The sequence below is a fragment of the Perna viridis genome, chromosome 1 (genome assembly GCF_037379345.1).
Source record: "Perna viridis isolate PV_CMFRI_1.1 ecotype Kerala chromosome 1, ASM3737934v1, whole genome shotgun sequence".
Classification (NCBI taxonomy): domain Eukaryota; kingdom Metazoa; phylum Mollusca; class Bivalvia; order Mytilida; family Mytilidae; genus Perna; species Perna viridis.
This window is the reverse complement of record NC_142445.1, coordinates 60,483,892-60,503,783: the sequence shown is the minus strand read 5'-3', so window position 1 is coordinate 60,503,783 and position 19,892 is coordinate 60,483,892. Positions and strand designations below refer to the sequence as shown.

The 19,892-nt window shown below is 31.1% G+C and overlaps 1 protein-coding gene across 2 annotated transcripts; it reads right to left on the bottom strand.

The window, feature by feature from the left end:
- Nucleotides 1-1,180: 1,180 nt before the first annotated feature.
- Nucleotides 1,181-13,162, bottom strand: LOC148629663 (uncharacterized). 2 transcript variants are annotated; one of them, XM_088555105.1, is made up of 7 exons: nucleotides 13,062-13,162; nucleotides 6,790-6,848; nucleotides 6,518-6,626; nucleotides 5,489-5,574; nucleotides 5,173-5,202; nucleotides 3,657-3,677; nucleotides 1,181-3,395 (listed from the first exon to the last, which is right to left on the bottom strand). In XM_088555105.1, exons 1-7 carry the CDS (start codon nucleotides 13,139-13,141, stop codon nucleotides 3,214-3,216), a joined length of 567 nt encoding a protein of 188 aa, XP_088411231.1. In that variant the 5' UTR covers nucleotides 13,142-13,162; the 3' UTR covers nucleotides 1,181-3,213. The 2 variants fall into 2 exon arrangements, with proteins under 2 accessions (XP_088411231.1, XP_088411240.1); XM_088555114.1 differs by lacking the exon at nucleotides 5,173-5,202 and having other exon boundaries at nucleotides 1,182-3,395.
- Between the last annotated feature and the right edge of the window lie 6,730 nt (nucleotides 13,163-19,892).

Here is a 19,892-nt window from a genome sequence, read left to right as displayed (position 1 = left end):
CCTTTTAGAAACACGTCATAGTTCTAGCTTCATACGAGATAAAAATGCACCCCTTGAATATCATATACGTGTGTTCTAGATGTGTTTCTTGCTTGTATGATAATGGGAAGTTTACATGAAATGAGTGGTTAGCATTGAGCATTACCCAGTTTCCGATTTAGACACAGGGGCTCGTTACAGGTCATATACATTAGCAGGACCCCGATATCTATAAATATTCATTACCAGTTTTTAATTTGGTTCTTAATCTGGTTCCCTGGTCAATATCATAAAAGACCCAAATATCGCTAAATTGTACTCCTTTTACTTAATACCATACACATGACTATATGTGTTTTTCCTTGTATGAGAACGGGAAGTTTACATTAAAAGATGAAGATGAAATGATCGGTTAGAATTGAATTTATGTAATTTTACCCAGGTTCCGATTCAATCACACGGGTTCCTTACAATTGACTTTATAGGTAATATACATTATCAGGGCCCCAATATCTATATCCATCCATTGCCAGTTGTTTAATCTGGTTCCTGGTAACCAAATATTTTGCGTCATTACGGTTACGAAAGAGTAATCATATCAAGGGATATTTTAAAGTTGTGTGTATTTGTTTACTATACAAATAGATACACATATATATTTTATAAAATATTAGATTTAACTTCTTAATTATTGTATACAAAATAAGTGTTCGTTCGAATCTGCGAAAGAAAAGTACTTCATGAAGTCTAAGACACGAATCAACATTTTACAGCTTGCCATCTTTAAGATTTTGAAGAAAGTGGACAGGGCAGTGCAGACGATTTAAAATTAAGCAATATCGCCTGAAATATATCCAGATATACATCGGAAATATACCCCTGTCCAGGGAAGACTAAGTTGGAATAATTTCTAGCAAAAGGTTGAAAGTTACTATATTGTTATAAATGTTAATCATTGAAAAAATTATATCCGTTGTGTCAATTTAATAAGAAAACCAGTTTGTTAATGCAATGAGAATATTTTAAACAGATGATAAAAATCTACAGCCACTTAATAAGCATGGAAATAGTCTTTTAATATAAGATATTTTAGTTGCATAACCAGCGGCCACTGCAATATCGGTACGGTGGCTTCCGCTTATCCACAATTATAAAAAATAATGAACAAGAATAAATAAGGAAAACCTTTTCCGTCAATATGTTTTATTGGTTGTTTTGTTGTTTTGTTTTAGTTTTTAAGTTTTTGTTTTGTTGTTTTTATGGCAGTACACATCCTTTTAAATGTAAAGTTAAATATTTGTGATTTCTTTACAAAAGAAAGCGATTTGTTCTTTTTTTTCTATTCCGCTATTGCAAATGCATAGTTGATTTTTTTAAACTATTTATGTAGCTACAATTATTAATTAATACATGACTTAAACGATGCTTATATACCTGAGAGTCAAATAACTTTGTAAAATTGTAAAATCGCGCTAATAACTCATTATCATTTAAAAGACGAAAATGAAAATTTTAACTACAGGCTAGAGTATCTACCTTCTGAGTGGTCTTTAATGTAGTTGGCCCTTATGTAAACTCAAACAAAAGTGTAATTTTCATAAGGGTTTTTATTTTCAATTTATCAAAAACTTTTGTAATATAAAAGCAAAAGGTTGGGAAACTAATTCTTAATATACTAGTTTAAAGATATTATCAATAAAAATGTCTTTGTTTTCAACAATAACATTTAAACAAAATAGCCTTAACTGTTTTGACTGGTTTGCCTACTGAAAGTTATAGACAAATAGAATGTATCAAACTATAAAGATATATAAACAAATACCATTAACATATTATGTAGATAAAATATGTTTGCTTTTTCGACTCGCCGTGATTGACTCTCACTAAATGAAAATATATCTTTGAGTAGTATCATGATAGGACAATAATTATGTGAGAGTAATTAGGGCAACAAAGATTATAATGAAAATCAAAAGAATTTAATCCAGGGACAAATACCAGACAGAGAAACAAAGAGCATGCAAGAACCATATTTATAATACGCACAAAATACAAAAGTAAAGTGTTTGCTTATATTTACAAAACCTACAAAAACCTCTGTCGTACTTGTTCGCTAAAAGAGAATAACATTGCATATTCGATATCAGCAGTAGTTTGCCTTTCATTTCGAAAAAAATAAGTTCCTTGTTTTATAATGTTATTCTCGCTATTTTTTACTCTATAAATAATTGAACGGGAATTACTTCAGTTTATATAAAAACAACATTTATTATTAAAATGTTCCTTGTATCCATAAGTTTGTGACATTATGTAGTTATCTGAAAATATAATGAAAATATTAGAGGCTGTACTTTGCCATCATGTTTCTTTGTTCATTAGTTTTCATCAATGTATTATACATGTGTCTTACTTATCATATAAATAATCTTAGGACGTTGTACATTTTTTTACGACCGACGATTTATCAATCTCATTACAAGTAAAATGTAAATTAAATTGCTAAATACAATATGTATACCATACTAGTTAGTCAAACAAAATCATAAATATATGAAGATGTAAAATGAAAGTACATTCATTGCTGTACAAATATATATATATATAAGAAATGAAGTATGTTATGGAAGATTTATAAGTATTTCATATTCAAAGAAACACATGTACGTATACATTGACTATAACTTTAAAGCACACACCCTTTTAAAGAATTAGAATTATGTCACTTGGTTTTGTATATAGTATAGCGTATATAGTCACAGTTGTGACAGTTCACCGACTCAAATCAAATTTATATTGGAATCAAATCTAAGTATTTGTGTGTACCTTTGTCTAGCGTCCAACCATATATAAATAAGTGAAAGGTAAATCGTTCATTGGGAAAAGCTATCGAAACAATTAAAAATGTTTAGAATAGTGAAATTTTGGTAGAAGTCTTTTAAAATTAAAAAGACAGTTTATATTGCCTTCATTCAGACAATAGGTTGTTAAATAAATTTACCATAAATAAATTCGAATTAACTAAATCAGCTTATTATTCAGGACAATGCCAATACGACTTTAAAACAAAGTGATATTTGTTAGAGAATCCAGACATCAAATACTATAAAAATATATTACATATCTTTACCTACGTATTTTATAAATGAAAAACCCCACCTGTCACGACATAAGATAGGTTAAAAAACTATAATAATAAGGTTTACAGAATACACTCATTTTAATATCACAAAAGTCTTAAATTTCGTCATATTCGTTTTCATCTGGATTTATCCGTTCATCGTTAGGCTGTAATTCTTCATTTCCATTTTCCAAAGTCTTTCGTGTTCTTTTTCGTATTATTAGTGCAACTATTCCAGCAACCACCATTGCAGTGGACAAACCAACGGCTATCAGATAATAATATAGTATGGCCAGTCCTGTATGAGAAAATTCGGATGAATATAGCAAAATTATTATTCAAACTAATACTTAATAGTCCTTATATCATATCTTAAAGTGTATATTCCATTTTCCGTAACTCCTTCGAAGACTAACTATAACCTAATTACATCTACAGTATCAAAGTACGAACATTGACGATAGTTTATCATTTATGGTTTATCTGTGTTAGTATTGTTTAAATTAAACATAAATTAGAGGATAAAATACACAAAAACAAAATCAGTTAAATAGTTTACCCTCTCCATTTTTTCTGTCTTCTGCAAAAAATTATAAGCAAATTCTTAGTAATCAAATGAAAACAGAATATGTATTGAGATGTAAAATTCAATATTGGAAACTTGCTTATATGGACATGAAAAGAAAGACGTCAACCTATGTTGTGAATATGATCGTGTTTACAATAGGAAATAGATGTTTAATACCATTCGTTTCGTTTTTGTGTCTCCAAAAATACAGGACTGGACATTATTTGATAATTAAGTCAATAAAAACAAACTCTACTATAGTTAATGCAACAGAAAAGGAAACAAATGTTATAATAACTCGTCGTATCATATATACAATATACAAAGGGTAATTGATATGCAAAGTATTTTAGTAAGGATAAGGCCTTTTGAAATTTCGTAGAGTATCACAAAACATCTTCAAATATTTCCCTTTAAAAAAACGTGTACTTAAAAAACTAATTTAATTACGGGAACCTAAAATTCGATTGGATCAAGAAAAAGTTGTAAAACCAAGGTACAAACGAGAGGAAATCAGTTAAGATATAAATATTGAGAAACTTTTTGAAGACGAAAACAAATGTAAGCAAAAGGGAAATTAACTCCACAACAGCACAACACCCACAAAACCCACCGGAGATTAACACTGATGCAATTTTTGCCTCTAGGAAAATCTCCTAATACTGAAAAAAAACAAGTAAAATAAATATGGCAGATGAAATCGTTTGTCATATTCGGACACTTCATTCCGGTCAATAAGGTCAATAAGGTCATTCTTACGACCATAAAAATTGTATACCGTAATAAATGATCAACTTATCCTTGTTACTGAAAAGTGTGGAAACCGCTGAAAAGTGTTTGTGGAAGCCGCTGAAATTTATCTATCGGTGGGAAAATTGAAATATCAAGGAAAGGGTATTTGTTTAAAGACACAAACTAAATAAATGGAACATCAGAAACGTTAGTACATATGAAAGGAAAAGTAACATTAAGAAATTGGAAGTCGTCCATTTCAATTTCAAGATGGAGATCAGGTAAAAGACAGACTTAAAGTGTACCCGTTGTATTTTACTTTCAACCTCCTTTGGATAGATTAGGTAAGATTATCATCAAATCAATACATAGACTATCTTAGCAGTGGAAGCTGATTTTAAACCATTGTGTCGGTTTGCATAATATTATGTAAGAATAAGCTTAAAACAATGTCTGCCGCGTTGCTTCTTTGAGTATCGAACAATATTAGCAAATAAAGGAGCACACCCAAAGCCTTAAAAGTTAACGGAAAAAAAACTTAACGTACAGACAGTTCATAATTATAATCCGGACGCCTTAAAGTAGATAGACAGAATGTAATGAAAGTAACGAAGAATTAAGATGCAACAGGGAATTGTCAAGTATAAGAAACAAAAAAAAACATAAATAAATAATATCCTGAAATTAAGTTATCAACCAAAGATGAAAGTTCATTGTGACAATTATCAAAAGGATTTTTAAAAAAAAACTTGATTTGGCGTTTAAATCTTATTACCCTCTTTTACTGATGAGTCGGTCGTATTACCTGCACTTATACATATTTCGTGTTCTAAGTCATGTTTATTTGGCACTAGAATACGTATCTATAGAATATGAATATATCCAAAATTATATTGCGATGAAAATTTACAATTTGGTTCAATTTTCAACATTATTTGCACTATTTGCTCATAACATTACTCTTTTAGAACGTTATAAAATCATTTGATGGGGTTTAAAGCAAAATGCATGAGAAAATAGTAACTTAAATTACGAGACTTTGTGTTCAATACAAAGAAACAATGAAATTCAGTTCGTAAAATAAGTATTACCATTTAATGCATATGTAGTAATCGTGTGGCTGATTTGCGTTGCGGCATCTACTGTTTTTAAGATGCATCCATTTACGTGATGACACCTGTTAATTCAATCATGATTGTGTTACCAATGTCGTTTTAACTAAGTTGTTCATGAAAGTTCCTAAGGTTTGCTATATGGTTTTGGAATATATTGTTCTTTCCCAGGTAAAGATATTTTTACTAATTCACACACCATCGTAATTTAAGGATTTCTTTAAAAAAACAAACCAAAGTTTTTAATCAAAATTAGGTGATTTTCTCTTGTTTTAAAATGTTAATAAATCCATGATGAATATGAAACACATTTTTGTTTGGTCAAGAAGACAGAGGCCAGATATGGAAAACAGACACACACAACAAAGAGCATAAAATAACCAAAATAATACGTACAAAGCAACAATAGTAAACGAGCAACTCGGATATCTCTACAAACTGTGGAGCATGGACCAGGTGCACGGGTAGGGTAAGCGTTCTCGGCTTTTCTAGAAAAATACCTACCGAACTGCTTATTTTGGTCGTCTCGATTTAATAAATATACTATGAAAAGATAACTTAAATTGATTTATTTACACCTCCTCTGAACTTATTAATAACTTATTTTGCTTAAAAAAAATAATCAATATAACAAAATAATATTTTAAAAGGAACATTTTGCTTGCTGAAAATGTAACATCAACATTATTACCGTTACAAAGTTTTACACATAAAATTACACTAACCGCTTTTCATTTCATATATCATTATAAAAAATAAATCACATTTAAAATAAAAAAAATAAGTACAGATCAATTCATATATAATAAAAGTATTTTTCAAATATAAAGTTAAGCGATTCACCAAAAAAAAAAAAAAAAAAAACACACACACACAAATGGAAAAGGTTATTGAAGTAAAAAATAATTTTGTATGCAATTAGAAAGTAAAAGAAATAGCTCAATTAATTTACCTCTGCAGCGTAGACATGATTTATAGCAAACATCTGCAGCGTAAACACATATTTACCATTCATAATCGGAACAATTACAAATTATTTGGCACTGATAACCATATGTATTATCGTCACAGTTTTTACATGGCCCATGTCCGCCACCAGACGTTCCAGTAGGACATTCTATAAGAAGAATAGAAAACACGCTAACAGAAAAATCAGCAACTTAAAGAAAAAAAAAATTAATAATTCAGAAAAAGGTCATTCCATAAATAATGATCAAGAAGGAATTGTTAGAAAGTTAACTGCAATTAAACAAGTATGTTATTTTTTTTTGCGTACTTACCTTCGCAAAGGTTATTTATTCGGTGGTAATTAAAACAACACACAGCTGAGCCTTTATCACTAAAATGTATTAACACAAAAACATTAAATAAAACTTGTAGCAGGGCAAATGTAAAATAGTTACAAAAATAGAAATAGTTGTAAAATAAGGACAAACAGTCGCCAATATTGAAAACATATTTGCTTTTTACACAGCAGACCAGAAGCAAGTACAAGTAGTTTCTCCTCAAAAGAAAGCCCAATTGACTCATAATTACCTACACATTTCTAAAATATTTTTGTTGACATCTATTTAAACAAAAAGGCGGTAATAGAAGCTAACACGAATTTCAATAATGTCACAGAGTAATCAATGGAACCAAACTTCTAGCGGAAATCAAAAGAATTTCATCTAGGGACAAAACCAAACTTGGAAAACAGACACACACAAGAAAGAACATGAAATAACTAAAATGATACATACAGAGTAACAAAAGTAAATATTAAAATGTATCCGTGGACTGTGATGGAAAAAGGTGCTTTGTATTTAATGAAAGACATGTGCTTACAAAATCGAGCACCACATTTTCAGGGTAAAAAATTATGATACTCGATGTATAGTAAAATTGTTCATTTTTGTACAACAGTGAACGCTCTAAAGGTAACAGAAGAACTAGTTACAAATAGCAGAAAATTTCATACAAGTAAACATCAACATATGCGTATATTCATCTAAAACGCGCGAATCAAATAAGGTGACAAGACAAGACATCCGCACAAATCCGTTTAAAAGTGAAAATTATTCAGGTGTTTTACGGAAGGCAAAACACCGGACTGAAGTTGGAGTACAGTTCACTATTCATTTTTCATAACTTTAAAGTTTGATAAAATGTTTGATGATGGTAACGATGGTACCAATGATGGTAAGAAAATTGTATGATGGATGGATTGATAGATGGATATATGGATGTGGAAACCAAATCAACTTTAAACCGTAATTTTTGTTCGCTTAAGACATTTTTTTGGTTTATACGGGAGATAAATGATTCGAGAAGAAGGTTGTCTTTTTTCTGTATTCGCTGTCGGCAGATTACGTATTTATCCATGATTTTTTACGTATTTTTAATGAATATTAAATGGCAACTGAATTTAATTATTTAATTTTATGACTACATAGACAATGACACATTTACATTTGACAAATAAATTTACGATAGAAAATGATTGTGCTGACCGTTGATATTGTAGCTATGTGAACGTTATCTATCCACATGGCACATGTCTGTATAATATGACTTTTGACGTTTAACGTAGCGTTCGATATATTCGTTTACCGATCATTCCTGCTAAAAATAGCCTATTGAATATTCTAAGGCACTGCATCTTATTTTGAAGTTGCATCTCTAGAGCTGACATTGTTTACATGGAAAATAAAAAAAGAGAGTTTACGTAGTATAAAATGGAGTACATTCACATTATTCGTGCTACGTAGCATTTATTTCCACTGAGCAAATATGTTTCTGGTAAATAAAAAATATCAGTAAGAATGGAAAAGAATTACATGTATTTATCAAAAAAGACAAACAGACAAAAGAAAGATTTTGCATTCTAACGGACTGTCCCACAATCCATGCCTACTAGAATATGTGATCCTTTTTATCAGTACAATCAGTGAATTTTGTCTCAACAAAAACATGAATTTCGCCATTACAAAATGAAGTGATCATAAAACAAATCTGTACGACAAAAATGATTTTGTTATGACGGAATTCAATTTTGTGTACATAAAATCAATTTTGATTACAAAAAAGATCAAGTCCCATTCTGCGCCCCGTAGGCCGCCCATCTGTCCTTTCTTCCGTCCGTACTTTCTATTTCTTTCATTCCGTTGCGGAACAATGTGCACCTTCTATTTTTGATTTTGATCCGAATCAATATGGAGGTCAAAAGGTGCATGTTACCAAACGGGGAAGAGGGTGTGCATTTCTCACTTCGTGAATATCTTTAGCTGTAACTTGTATTGTAAGACATTATAAAGAAAAGGAAGACCGAGACTATGCAGTAATTGATAGTCCAAAGGTAACTATTACCATGGGAAAACACACAGTATGAAATAACTGAAATAACACGTATAAAGAATAATTACTGTTTTATTTCAGGCAGTATCTTGAGTGTAATTCTGTGAAAGTGAGACGAGACAAAAAAGTGGAAGAGGTAAAGAAATTATCAACGTCTTTTGTCACTACATGTACATTTCATTCAAACTAACTCCCATTTTTCTTCAATGCCATGTTTTCTTTATCTACTCTTCAACAAATATTACAGTATTTTACTTTAAATTTTCAAAAAGAGAATTTTGCTGCAGTTGTAGCATCTTAATTAAACAGTTGTATATGGCAAGCCAAAGTGGACAAAAAATGAGCATTTTCTAATATTAAAAAAATGATTTTTTAATATTACAAATTCATTTTCTAGTATTACAAATTGGATTTCTTATATCACAAAACACTTTTTAATATTAAAAAATCATTTTTTAATATTAAAAATTCGATTGAATTTCTAATTTGTAATATTAGAAAATGAATTTTTAATATTACAAATTGAATTTCTAAGTTGAATATATTATTTCGAAGTCAGAAATTGTACCCGGAATTTTTGGGACATCTATACACTTTATCATTTGATGAGTACTTCTTCTTTCAGAGGTTAGAACATAGGACTTCAGCAGGAGACTGTGGAGTATTTGTTATTTCAACAGCTAGAGCACTTCACTGTTGGAACAACATAAATATACCAGGAAATAGAAGAGTCATTCTTTGTTTTTAGTGTGAAATTAAGATTCCAAAACTTTAGGATTACAATTATGACGCCCATTACATATCTCTGAAGTTGTTTCTTAGCAGTAATATCATTTAATACAGTGTTATTATAGTTTTTTTTTCTTTTTCCTTGCGTTAGAAATTTCAGGAAACATTTGGGCTTTTTTTTTGTCTGAGTAATGGTAACCTTTGTTTTCTTTTACAGAAATCAGGACCGGATCTGTGAGAAGAACTTGTAGATTTTTTATTTAGCTAATAAACACTCTACATTTACTATTTATCTGTTATTCAATTCCCGACATGTCTTGTTTTTAAATCTCAAGTATTTTTTACAAAAAGATAGTACAATGTGTATTTTTGCTTCTTTTGGAGTATTTTGTCATTGATGATCGTTGTAGTAACATAAATGCTGCCTATTATCATAGCGGATCAAGAATTGGTCAGATTTTACATGGTAGACTGCAAATGAATTGTAGATCTTTTTTCCCGCAACCTAGTGGATTCACCATATTGCGTTTGCGGTATAAGTGAATCAATATCTCATTACATTGTGATAGATATCGAGAACTTCGCAATGAGACTATTTTCTTTAAATTTACCAGTTATTTTAAATACCGATATTTTACTGTTTGGTTCTGGTCAGATGACCGATGATCAAAATAAGCAAGTTTTTATCAAGGTGCAGAAATTTATTCTAAAAAGTAAGAGATTTATTAACTGACTTGCATCTTGATTAATTTCATTTTTTCCAAATTGAACTCTTCACCATTTCTTTTTCCACAATTTGTCAACAGTTTAAATTATGTTACATGTATTAAGAACATGCAATCTTTGTATTATATTGTTGTAGGAGATGGACTTGTAAAAGCCTTGAGGCTTGTTTCCATATCCTGTCAGATATAAAATTGTTTTGTATTAAATGCCTTGTAAATTTTGGCTGAATAAATATGTTTAAACTAAATGCTGTTTTATTTTTGACGGAAACAGAATATTAAGAAATGTTAAGTCTTGTTGCGTACGGCAACAGCGTAAATGTCACGTCTTGGTGTCCATTCCACAGGTAAAATCACGATCATTTGTGCTTAATGTATATGTACTGCTTGCCAGACTTCGTCTATTCATTCTTTTATGTGGAGGGTTTCATCAGTCACATCTCATTGAACGTGGTTGAAGTTGCAGATGCAAAATCATTTATTAAACCTCTCTCTTTTTTTCATTTTTCATCGTGAAAAAATTACTTTCAAATGTAATAAATATTGATTTGCTATATATTAATTGTAAGTATTGTAACATTAATATATTACTATGATTGTTTATAATTTTATCTTGCATTTCTCTGTGTGGTAGTTGGGAGCACTTCCTTAATATTCCATTTTCCAGCTTGCAAATATGCGAATAGGTGGGGAAAACAAAATATGATACATATATGTCAATAACGTTTACATATGTCCTAGTAGTGTATCATAATCAAGGGAACACTCCTGATAAAAGAGGTCAAAGAAATATTGGAGTTCCCCAGTGCCCCAAGTGTATTGTATCTGTAGCATGTGTGCCTAGTGTCATAAATAAAAAGTAACATATTCATCTCGCTAGTCTTGAAGTAGATATCTACTTAATGACCTATCTCATGTTTCATGTAGGTTCGAATAATGAATAGTAAACTAGTTTACTATTCACTTTTCAATAGTGAATAGTGAACTGTACTCCAACTTCAGTCCGGTAGGCAAAACGCTAACATCTGTGAATTTTAAGCTTCAAAGATAATGAGAGGATGGGAACTTGTGATAGACGGAAGCAGCTGGAAGCAGCTTTTATTTAGGAGAAAAAAATATTTGATCAGTAATAAGGCCTTGATGATTTTCGTACCACTTTATAGCAACAATCATAACTCCTGGGGACAAATCTCTGTTCAAATGATATTGATGTATGCAACTATGCTTGAATCAGAATAATGGCCACAACTTCAAGCAAAAACGTATGCTGGATAAATATTTAAAATGTTGAGTAATTGAATGTTCTGATATAAGAATGGACAGTTGACGAACAGAGCAATAAAGTCGTCGCGTAATGTTGGACTAGAAAAGTGGAATGTGCTTTTGTTGTTCCTCTAATTAAAAAAAAAACTAATGAACACTCGATGTCATAACATTGATTTATAACTGAATTTTGTCTTTCACGAATTAAAACAAAACTTAAAATTAGGAAACACTATGTGACTAAATATTTGATAACTTATAAATTATCTTACGTAACACTGATACATTCGCATCTAATTTAGTATTTTCTTATGGAGCAAACGGTTGTTTATGTTTTCCAATAATGATAGCTCAACTAAGAATATTTGTACAAGAGTGTCAAATTGACAAAACAAAGCCGGGTATGTCACCAAAAAAAACAGACTCATTACATATTACACATGTGCACAAATAAAAAAAATAAAATGAAATGAACAGTAGAAAGCCTTGTACATATATAGTTTGCATATCTACCTTAAGGTGAACAAGATTTTATTGTCTGTTTCTGTCATGTGCAAGATCCACATAACAGTAATAACAGTTATTGCACTGGAGTTATAGAATTTTGATTTCATTCATTATAATAGGTTGATTTTTTAAAAAATTACGCCTGGCTTTGAATAATGCCAAAAAAGTCATATGACCGTATGAAGTCTAGCTTTTATCAGGGTTACAATTTCACAAAATAAACACATATGCGTATTAGTGGTCAGAAATTAAACTTTATTAAATAAACGTTCAACATGTGAATACTTTATGATCATGATATTAAGATCAGATATCAAAATTTCATACTTTATATTTTTATTGAAAAACAGTAGGAAATACTGTATTGAGCGGTTTTAAAATAAAATCAACATGCATTTGGCTAGATGCATTGTATAGAATTACAAACTAGTGATAATGATGTATAGATATGAACATAATATAACGAGATTGATAATAAGGAATATGTCAAAAAGACAACAATCCCACCGGGATGAAAAATGTCAGCTCAAGGCCATCTTCAATGAACTACGAGTAAACCTTCACACCACAGGGCAGGCTGTAGCTGGCCACAAAAAATTTTTTTTTTAAAATATTACCTGAATCCCTTGTTAAAAAAGAAATAAAGAAACTGATTATAGGTTACACAAATAAACAAAGAAAGGTCTACTACTAGCAGTTAACTGACATTCCAGCTCCAGACCAGATTAAACCTTTAAAAGGATATTTTCTCTTCGCATTCGTATGGGCACTTTAGGTTACTTTATACCGTCTATGTTGTTGATTTAATAAGAGCTAAAAAAAAGATATGTATACGAATGCCGATACCATTTTTGGTTGGTGAATATTTTTATTAATATTTCATTACAATATTACATTATTTTAGTAAACCAAAAAGATTAAAGTGATATCAGTATAGTTCAACACTCATGATACAAAAATGGAAATCTCACAATAATGTTAACATGATTTACCTGCATATACCACTATTATTCATAGCTGCAAACAGACCATAACCAAGCATATTCAATATTATCAGTATTTCGTCTTTCATTTTTAAAACAATATTTTGATGTGTATAATTAAAAAGTTAAAGGGAAATTATTTGTGATTTAAAAAATAAACTCTTACCATTGTTTACAGAAATAGTTCCGTGTATTGTTTACAGGAATATTTCCGTGTGTTCTCATTAAACTCCGTTATATATATTTGCCCATCTGCGATAATAATTCATGCAGTAGTGTGTAGTTCAAGACCAATAGTCATTTCAAACATTCGGCCATTTTAAGATTTGTTTAAAATGGACAGGATTGTTTTTTCAGTAGAATGTTTTTGTTCGCTACTTATGAAATCCAAGATTTCAATTAGATACCTATCAAAGCGTATTCGGGTCGATTGATATATGACCCCTCCTCCAATTAATGCAAAATAGCAGAAAACTTTACCGTTTTCCACTTTGATAAGTACGATATTCAAAAAGTACATTGATTTATCTTTCCATTGACATACTATATAGGTGTATACTGTCTAGGTTCATTAAACTCAAAAACTGAAACTTATTTTAGAACCTGTGCACAGCACTATTATCATGTTCATTTACACTCCATTACAAAATAAAAACGGATTAAAGGTTTGAGCGATATAAAAAAAACAAGAAGTCTTTAAAACAGAACATTTAACATCTAGCTACTATGATTTCTGAAACAATTGCGAAAAAAATATCAGTATTTATTTCATTATCTGCAAGGAATATCATTCAAATATAATTTTATATACTTTGTTTATGTTTTAAATACAATATGAATATACTCATGCACTAGTACAATTCTAAATTGTCGATTAAAATACTACCAATTTCATTTTGTTTGTTTGTTTGTTGGGGTTTAACGTCCGAGCAGCAATATTTCAGCTATATTCAGGCAATGAACATGAAATCGATGATAAAATGAACATGAAATGATGGAATGAAAAAGGGGTGGGACACAAGGACAAAGGGGTCGACAAATTTTGATTGCCACTGGAAATGGGGAGAGGTGGGTAGGGTCGGGCAATTTAGCCTCCTGTGGCGGAGCCCTATGGTTCCTACTCCGGGAGAATACCACAGTAGGGTTCTTTAACGTGCGAGGAACGTGGCATCTTTCCCAACACGGTGCACCACTATGGTTTGCGGTCAGGTTTTCCGTATTATAGCCTGACAACCCCAGCATGCAACACGCCAGGGGTACCCCTTTCCACCACCTGGGGCACACATCCCAGTTGCTCTGTGGGCAGAGCGCCCTAGCCCCGGCTAGGGTTCTGAGCACTATTTAGTTGCCTTTTACGACAAGCTTAGCGCTGCTGCAGGCCTATTCTTTTAACACCCGGACCTGCACGGGGCAATTTCATTTTGTAGATCGATGCTAATTTGCATTGGGAAATATGAATAAATATGGGTATTTGACAATAACTATTTGTTATCTGGTAAATTTTTTTTATAAATAAGCGATTCATTATGATTTTTACACTTCATAAACCAGAAAAAAAATAGAAAAAGGGCGCTTTTTACATTGTTCATAGACCAAAAAATAGGACGAAAATTATTTGGGTTTTTTTTTTTTTTGTTTTTTTTTTTTGTTTTTTTGTTTTTGTTTTTTGTTCTTGTATTTGTCCACTTACTAAGGAACAAAAAAAATAATATTAATAAATGAACAATATAAGCCAAATAATGACAGAATATGAATATATGTTATGTTATTACTCTGCTTTTTTGTATATAATTGATTTTTGATACAAGACAGTATGTCATTGTTCATACATTATATTATATAGTTGTAATTTCTATTTCCTTTTATCATTGACAATTATCACTAACAATAGACAAGTTTTTAACTAGTGTTATCATTCGAAAATGAAATCAATGTGGGTTTGTTGAAAATACTAGCGTTATAAGTTGGTTCACAATTCATTTTTTTTCAAAACTTTCTAGTATTTTTTGTTTATAACTGAAATCTATAAATCATCAATAGATACAGCCTTGTATCAATGCTCAACTTTGGGACACGTCCAAAAGTTCATGTTTCAATTATTACCATAGGAAAACAGTCTTTCAACGGCGGAAAGGACTTAAATTTTATTGGATACACCACATAAAAAAATCAACAATGAAACATTTTTAAGATATTGTATCACTTAAAACAGGATAATATTATTGAAATACTGGTTAAAAGTGTTCATCATTTAAAACATAACACAATTTAAAAGGCTATCCTATTGATTAAATATCTTTAATTTCTACAATTTGCACATCCAGGCTAGAGACTACTAATTCCACTTCCCATAGGCTTCAATGCTAATTTCACTATATTCAATGGCTTCTCTGGACTTTACCTTAACTTTAACCTGCAGAGGACTATATATCAGCATGATTCTACATATGTCAGCTCACAATCGTCAGAAGGGCATGTGAGGTTAGCAGACTTGCAGTGCTGTACTGGTCACCGGAAGTGAAGGGTCTATAAATAGCATGGGAAATCCCAGTGTTTTCACAAGATAGGGGAATATTTAGAAATCATTATGGAGATTAGGCTTCACGTCACAAGAAGCAAAATGAACCTATATAATGTACAAAAATGTTTTTCCTTTCAGAAACTGTTTAAATTTTTAAAATAAAATGAGAACTTTTTTCACAGCACTATGAGGAACAGGGTAATTTCTGTGTAGGACTATTTTTGCGTACGTTCCAAATGCTCATTGGTTGAATTGGTGGTCTGTAACCTAAAATGCATGGCTTTTGGAACAGACTTTAGGCCAGCATACTTAGTTAATATGTTGTCATGCAAGACAATCGTCACACACAACGCTCTGAGCACTGTGCATGTATGTAAGTCCGAGTTGCATGTTACATTTGTACACACTCCCAAATTTGCACACTTCTTTTTTTCCCATTAGAAATGTTTTATTTATAGTTCAGGACAGCTTTGTTTGTTATAATACTTCTTGATCCTCTGCAAGTTAACATTTTCGTCTAGAATTTTATAGCTTATTTGTTAAACGCCGAAAATCACTCTATCTGTTGAATTCTTCCATCATTCAATTTATTGTGCAGTTTCTGATCCGAGTATCCGTGTCAACATGGCTGAAAATAAAAATCATTTAACTATATCTTCTCGATTCCGGCAGTTTTAGATTATGCATTTCGTGATCTTTAATCCTGTGGACACATTTCAGTGTATGAAACCAATCGTTATGATGCAAATATACAAAATTTGTTTAATCTCTTTTATTCATATCTATCATTTCAAATATAAAACAGGAGTGATAATTGTTTACAACGTTTATTTACAAACGTTTTTTTTATATATAAAGTCATAAGAGATGCAATTATTTTACAATTACTACCAACTTTGGAATTTTTGTGTCTATTCTTGTCCTTTTTACCAATTTTATGTGGCAATTAGTGAAACTAGAACTGAACTTGGGGACGATTAGCGGCGCGACTCCCCGTCCCTAAATTGGGGACTGGTAGCCACTGCCATTTGAAAAATCTTCCATTAGCATACCTGAAAAACACAATAGACGTATTTCAAAACATTTGTGTTCACGCGAAAGCCTTTTTTGCAGCAGCACTTTTCAAACCTTGTCCGTTTTACATGAACTGTAATACTGACGAACACTAATATCAATGGTATTATATTTAGATAGTCCATGAAAAGAAGAAGCCGTAAACTGATTATAGAGAATGCTGACGCAAGAAATTCGGTTTTTAGGTACTGAGTTTGTACTGTTCAGAGTAAGAGTCGACAGCTGTCGCAACACATCTGGGTCGCCTGCCCCGTCGCCTATATATACGCTCGAAAAAGAAAATGTAATGATGACGCCATCGATGTGTCCCAAAATCTGATTGATTCTTGCAACCATTTTTTCTGCTTTTACTGTTAATCTATTATCAGTCGTTTGGTTTTTTTTTCTCATACAACTAAGTTGTTGAGTTTACAGCGTTCGGATGTGCTTCGTCTGGTTCGGTAGCCTGAAACACCGCATTACAAACAGTACACTCGTGTTGTAATCAATCGCTTCGATGGGTTACGGAATAGCATCGACCTACTAAGGTTTTAATTAGATTTTTTTTTCCGTTTTCCTTTTAAGTTGGTTTGCAAATCTTGTTGGTTTTGCGCAGATTCTGAATATTATTTGGAATAGGAGTTATTAAAACAACTCGTTAGCTAAAATATTTCATTTAGTTACTGACAAAGATTAAATATTTGTATATGTGATCTACATGTAATTCACTTTTAATTTGAAAACAACTCATCCGCTAAAATGCTTTGTTTACTTAAAATATTCAATATTAAGTTATATCGACATTTAATATATGCTTAGAAATTAAGCGTAAAAATGTCGAATATTTCTGTAATTACCCGTAATAAATAAAGAAAGCCAGGAAATACGTGTTTTTACCAAACCAGTTAGGAGTTGCTCGTAATAATTAAATTTGAGAAATTACGTGTAAAGTAACTCATCCGCTAAACTGCTTAGTTTACTTAAAATATTCAATATTAAGTCATAACAACAGTCATAGGAGTTGCTCAAAATTAACGTTATTATAGAAAAATTACGTGTAATTACTAATTTCGCTTATTTACTATAACATTTATATCTCTTAAAATGTAAATACATGAAATGAGGGTTTAGTATTTTAAGTATTCTGAAATGTGTAATGCTGCAAATTTATAGAAATATGATTAACATGGTTTGATAAAACTCGGGGTCAAAAAAGTCTAACTACCTCACATTTGTGGTATTCAGGATCACTCGTGACATTAGCTATACAAATGGCATATTAACTGAGTCTATCATCGAAAAATATACCTATTCATTTCTCATCAAATTGTTTTGTATCAGCCAAACATTGCACTTATAATCTAACCATAACACGTTTGTATTGCAAAGTCGTTATGCGCAATTTTCGTACTTTATCGAATAATCAGCGCATTTAGATAGACTTTAGGTTACAGACTACCAATTCAACCAATGAGCATTTGGAACGTGCGCAAAAATAGTCCTACACAGAAATTACCCTCGGTTCCTCTTAGTTCTCATTTTATTTTTTTTTTTTAAATTAAACTGTTTCTGAAAGGAAAAACATTTCTGTACATTTTATAAGTGCATTTTTGTTCTTGTGATGTGAAACCTAATCTCCATAATGATTTCTAAGTATATCCCTAACTTGTGAAAACACTGGGATTTCCAACGCTATTTATAGACCCTTCACTTCCGGTGACCAGTACTGCACTGCAAGTCTGCTAACCCGACATGCCATTCTGAGGATTGTGAGCTGAAATATGTAGAATCATGCTGATATATAGTCTTCTGCAGGTTAAAGTTAAGGTAAAGTCCTGAGAGGCCATTGAATATTGTATAATTAGCATTGAAGACTGTGGGAAGTGGAATTAGTGGTTTCTAGCCTTCAACCAATTAGTAGAATTTTTTGGAGATATAGAACCACGTTCTAGTTACGTATCATATTAATATCAGAGTATTCTAGAAATCTAAATTTAAAGCAATAGTCACTTTATAAGGTTCAAATATATTTTTCCAATAATTCGATTCTTTTTTTTTTCGGTATGTCAGGTAACAATTTGCCTGAAATCTGTAATTATATTTATTACGATAGAGTTTAGGTTTGTTACTGTACTTACGTAAATTATTTTTAATTGACACGAAATCTTTCAAAAAAATCAAAAACTTATAAGTTAAATGACGAAAAGGGACAAACAATACTTTCACACTATGACGGTATTGCAGTGTTTCCGTCATTGTATAAATGACAGTTCGACGAATTCATTCTGTTTGGACTTATTCATAACGTTTTCTTATAAATGACTGTGTCCAAAGATATAATAAAACGCGGGATGTCTGCGTCATGAAAACTGATTTGTTCAACGTGTCATAGTTTTCATTTTCTCCTTCGTCTACCCTGGACTTACTTTTTACGAGCAATTCGGTGGGTGTTTCTAGAAAAACAGAGGACTCTTATCCTACCGATGCACCAGGTCCATACTCCCAGTTTTAAGTGGAGTCCGAGTTACTTATTTACTTTTGTTCCTTTGTATGCATTATTTAGGTTAATTCATGTTTTTGTTGCGTATCTCTTTTTGTTTGGTCTTTGTCCCTGGATTACATTCTTTTGTTTTCCGCTGGAATCTTGATTCCTTTGATTACCATTTGTACCCATTTTTTCGTATGATGTGTGCAAATTTTGAAAAGTGACTATCTCCCAATCTTGTCTTTGTAATACTTGAGCTGTTTTCTTGTTCTTGTTATTTAATATAAAGTAGAACTCAAAGTTTCCGATGGCATCTGATCATATACGTAATCCTTATTTGATTTGTTGGCCCCTGTTTTCAAGGATTGAATGCTTAAGTAGTACCCAAGCTAAGAATCATGCAAATTGTGGTTCATGGTCTGAAAGCCTACATATTTTCATATTTCATATTTCGTTTAAAATGCTTAAGTAAACAAAAAATACCAGGTGACTTTTCGTAGAAACCTTGTTCATGTAAGAAATACATTATATGGAATGTAATGTGGTCTCATTAACCACTTCTAACGTTTCCATTACTTTACATGTTAAATCAAAGTACTCATGTACTGAATCAATTTATATCGATCGTTTGAATTTTCACGACTAAAATAATCGTCAAATTGCAAAAATATGGAATAAATGGAAAGTACGGGGATCAAATTCAAACTTATCTTTACACAAGCTTATTGTTATAAATGGTTAATATTAAACTCTTTGCTTTTATTTTTAATTTCATCATTTT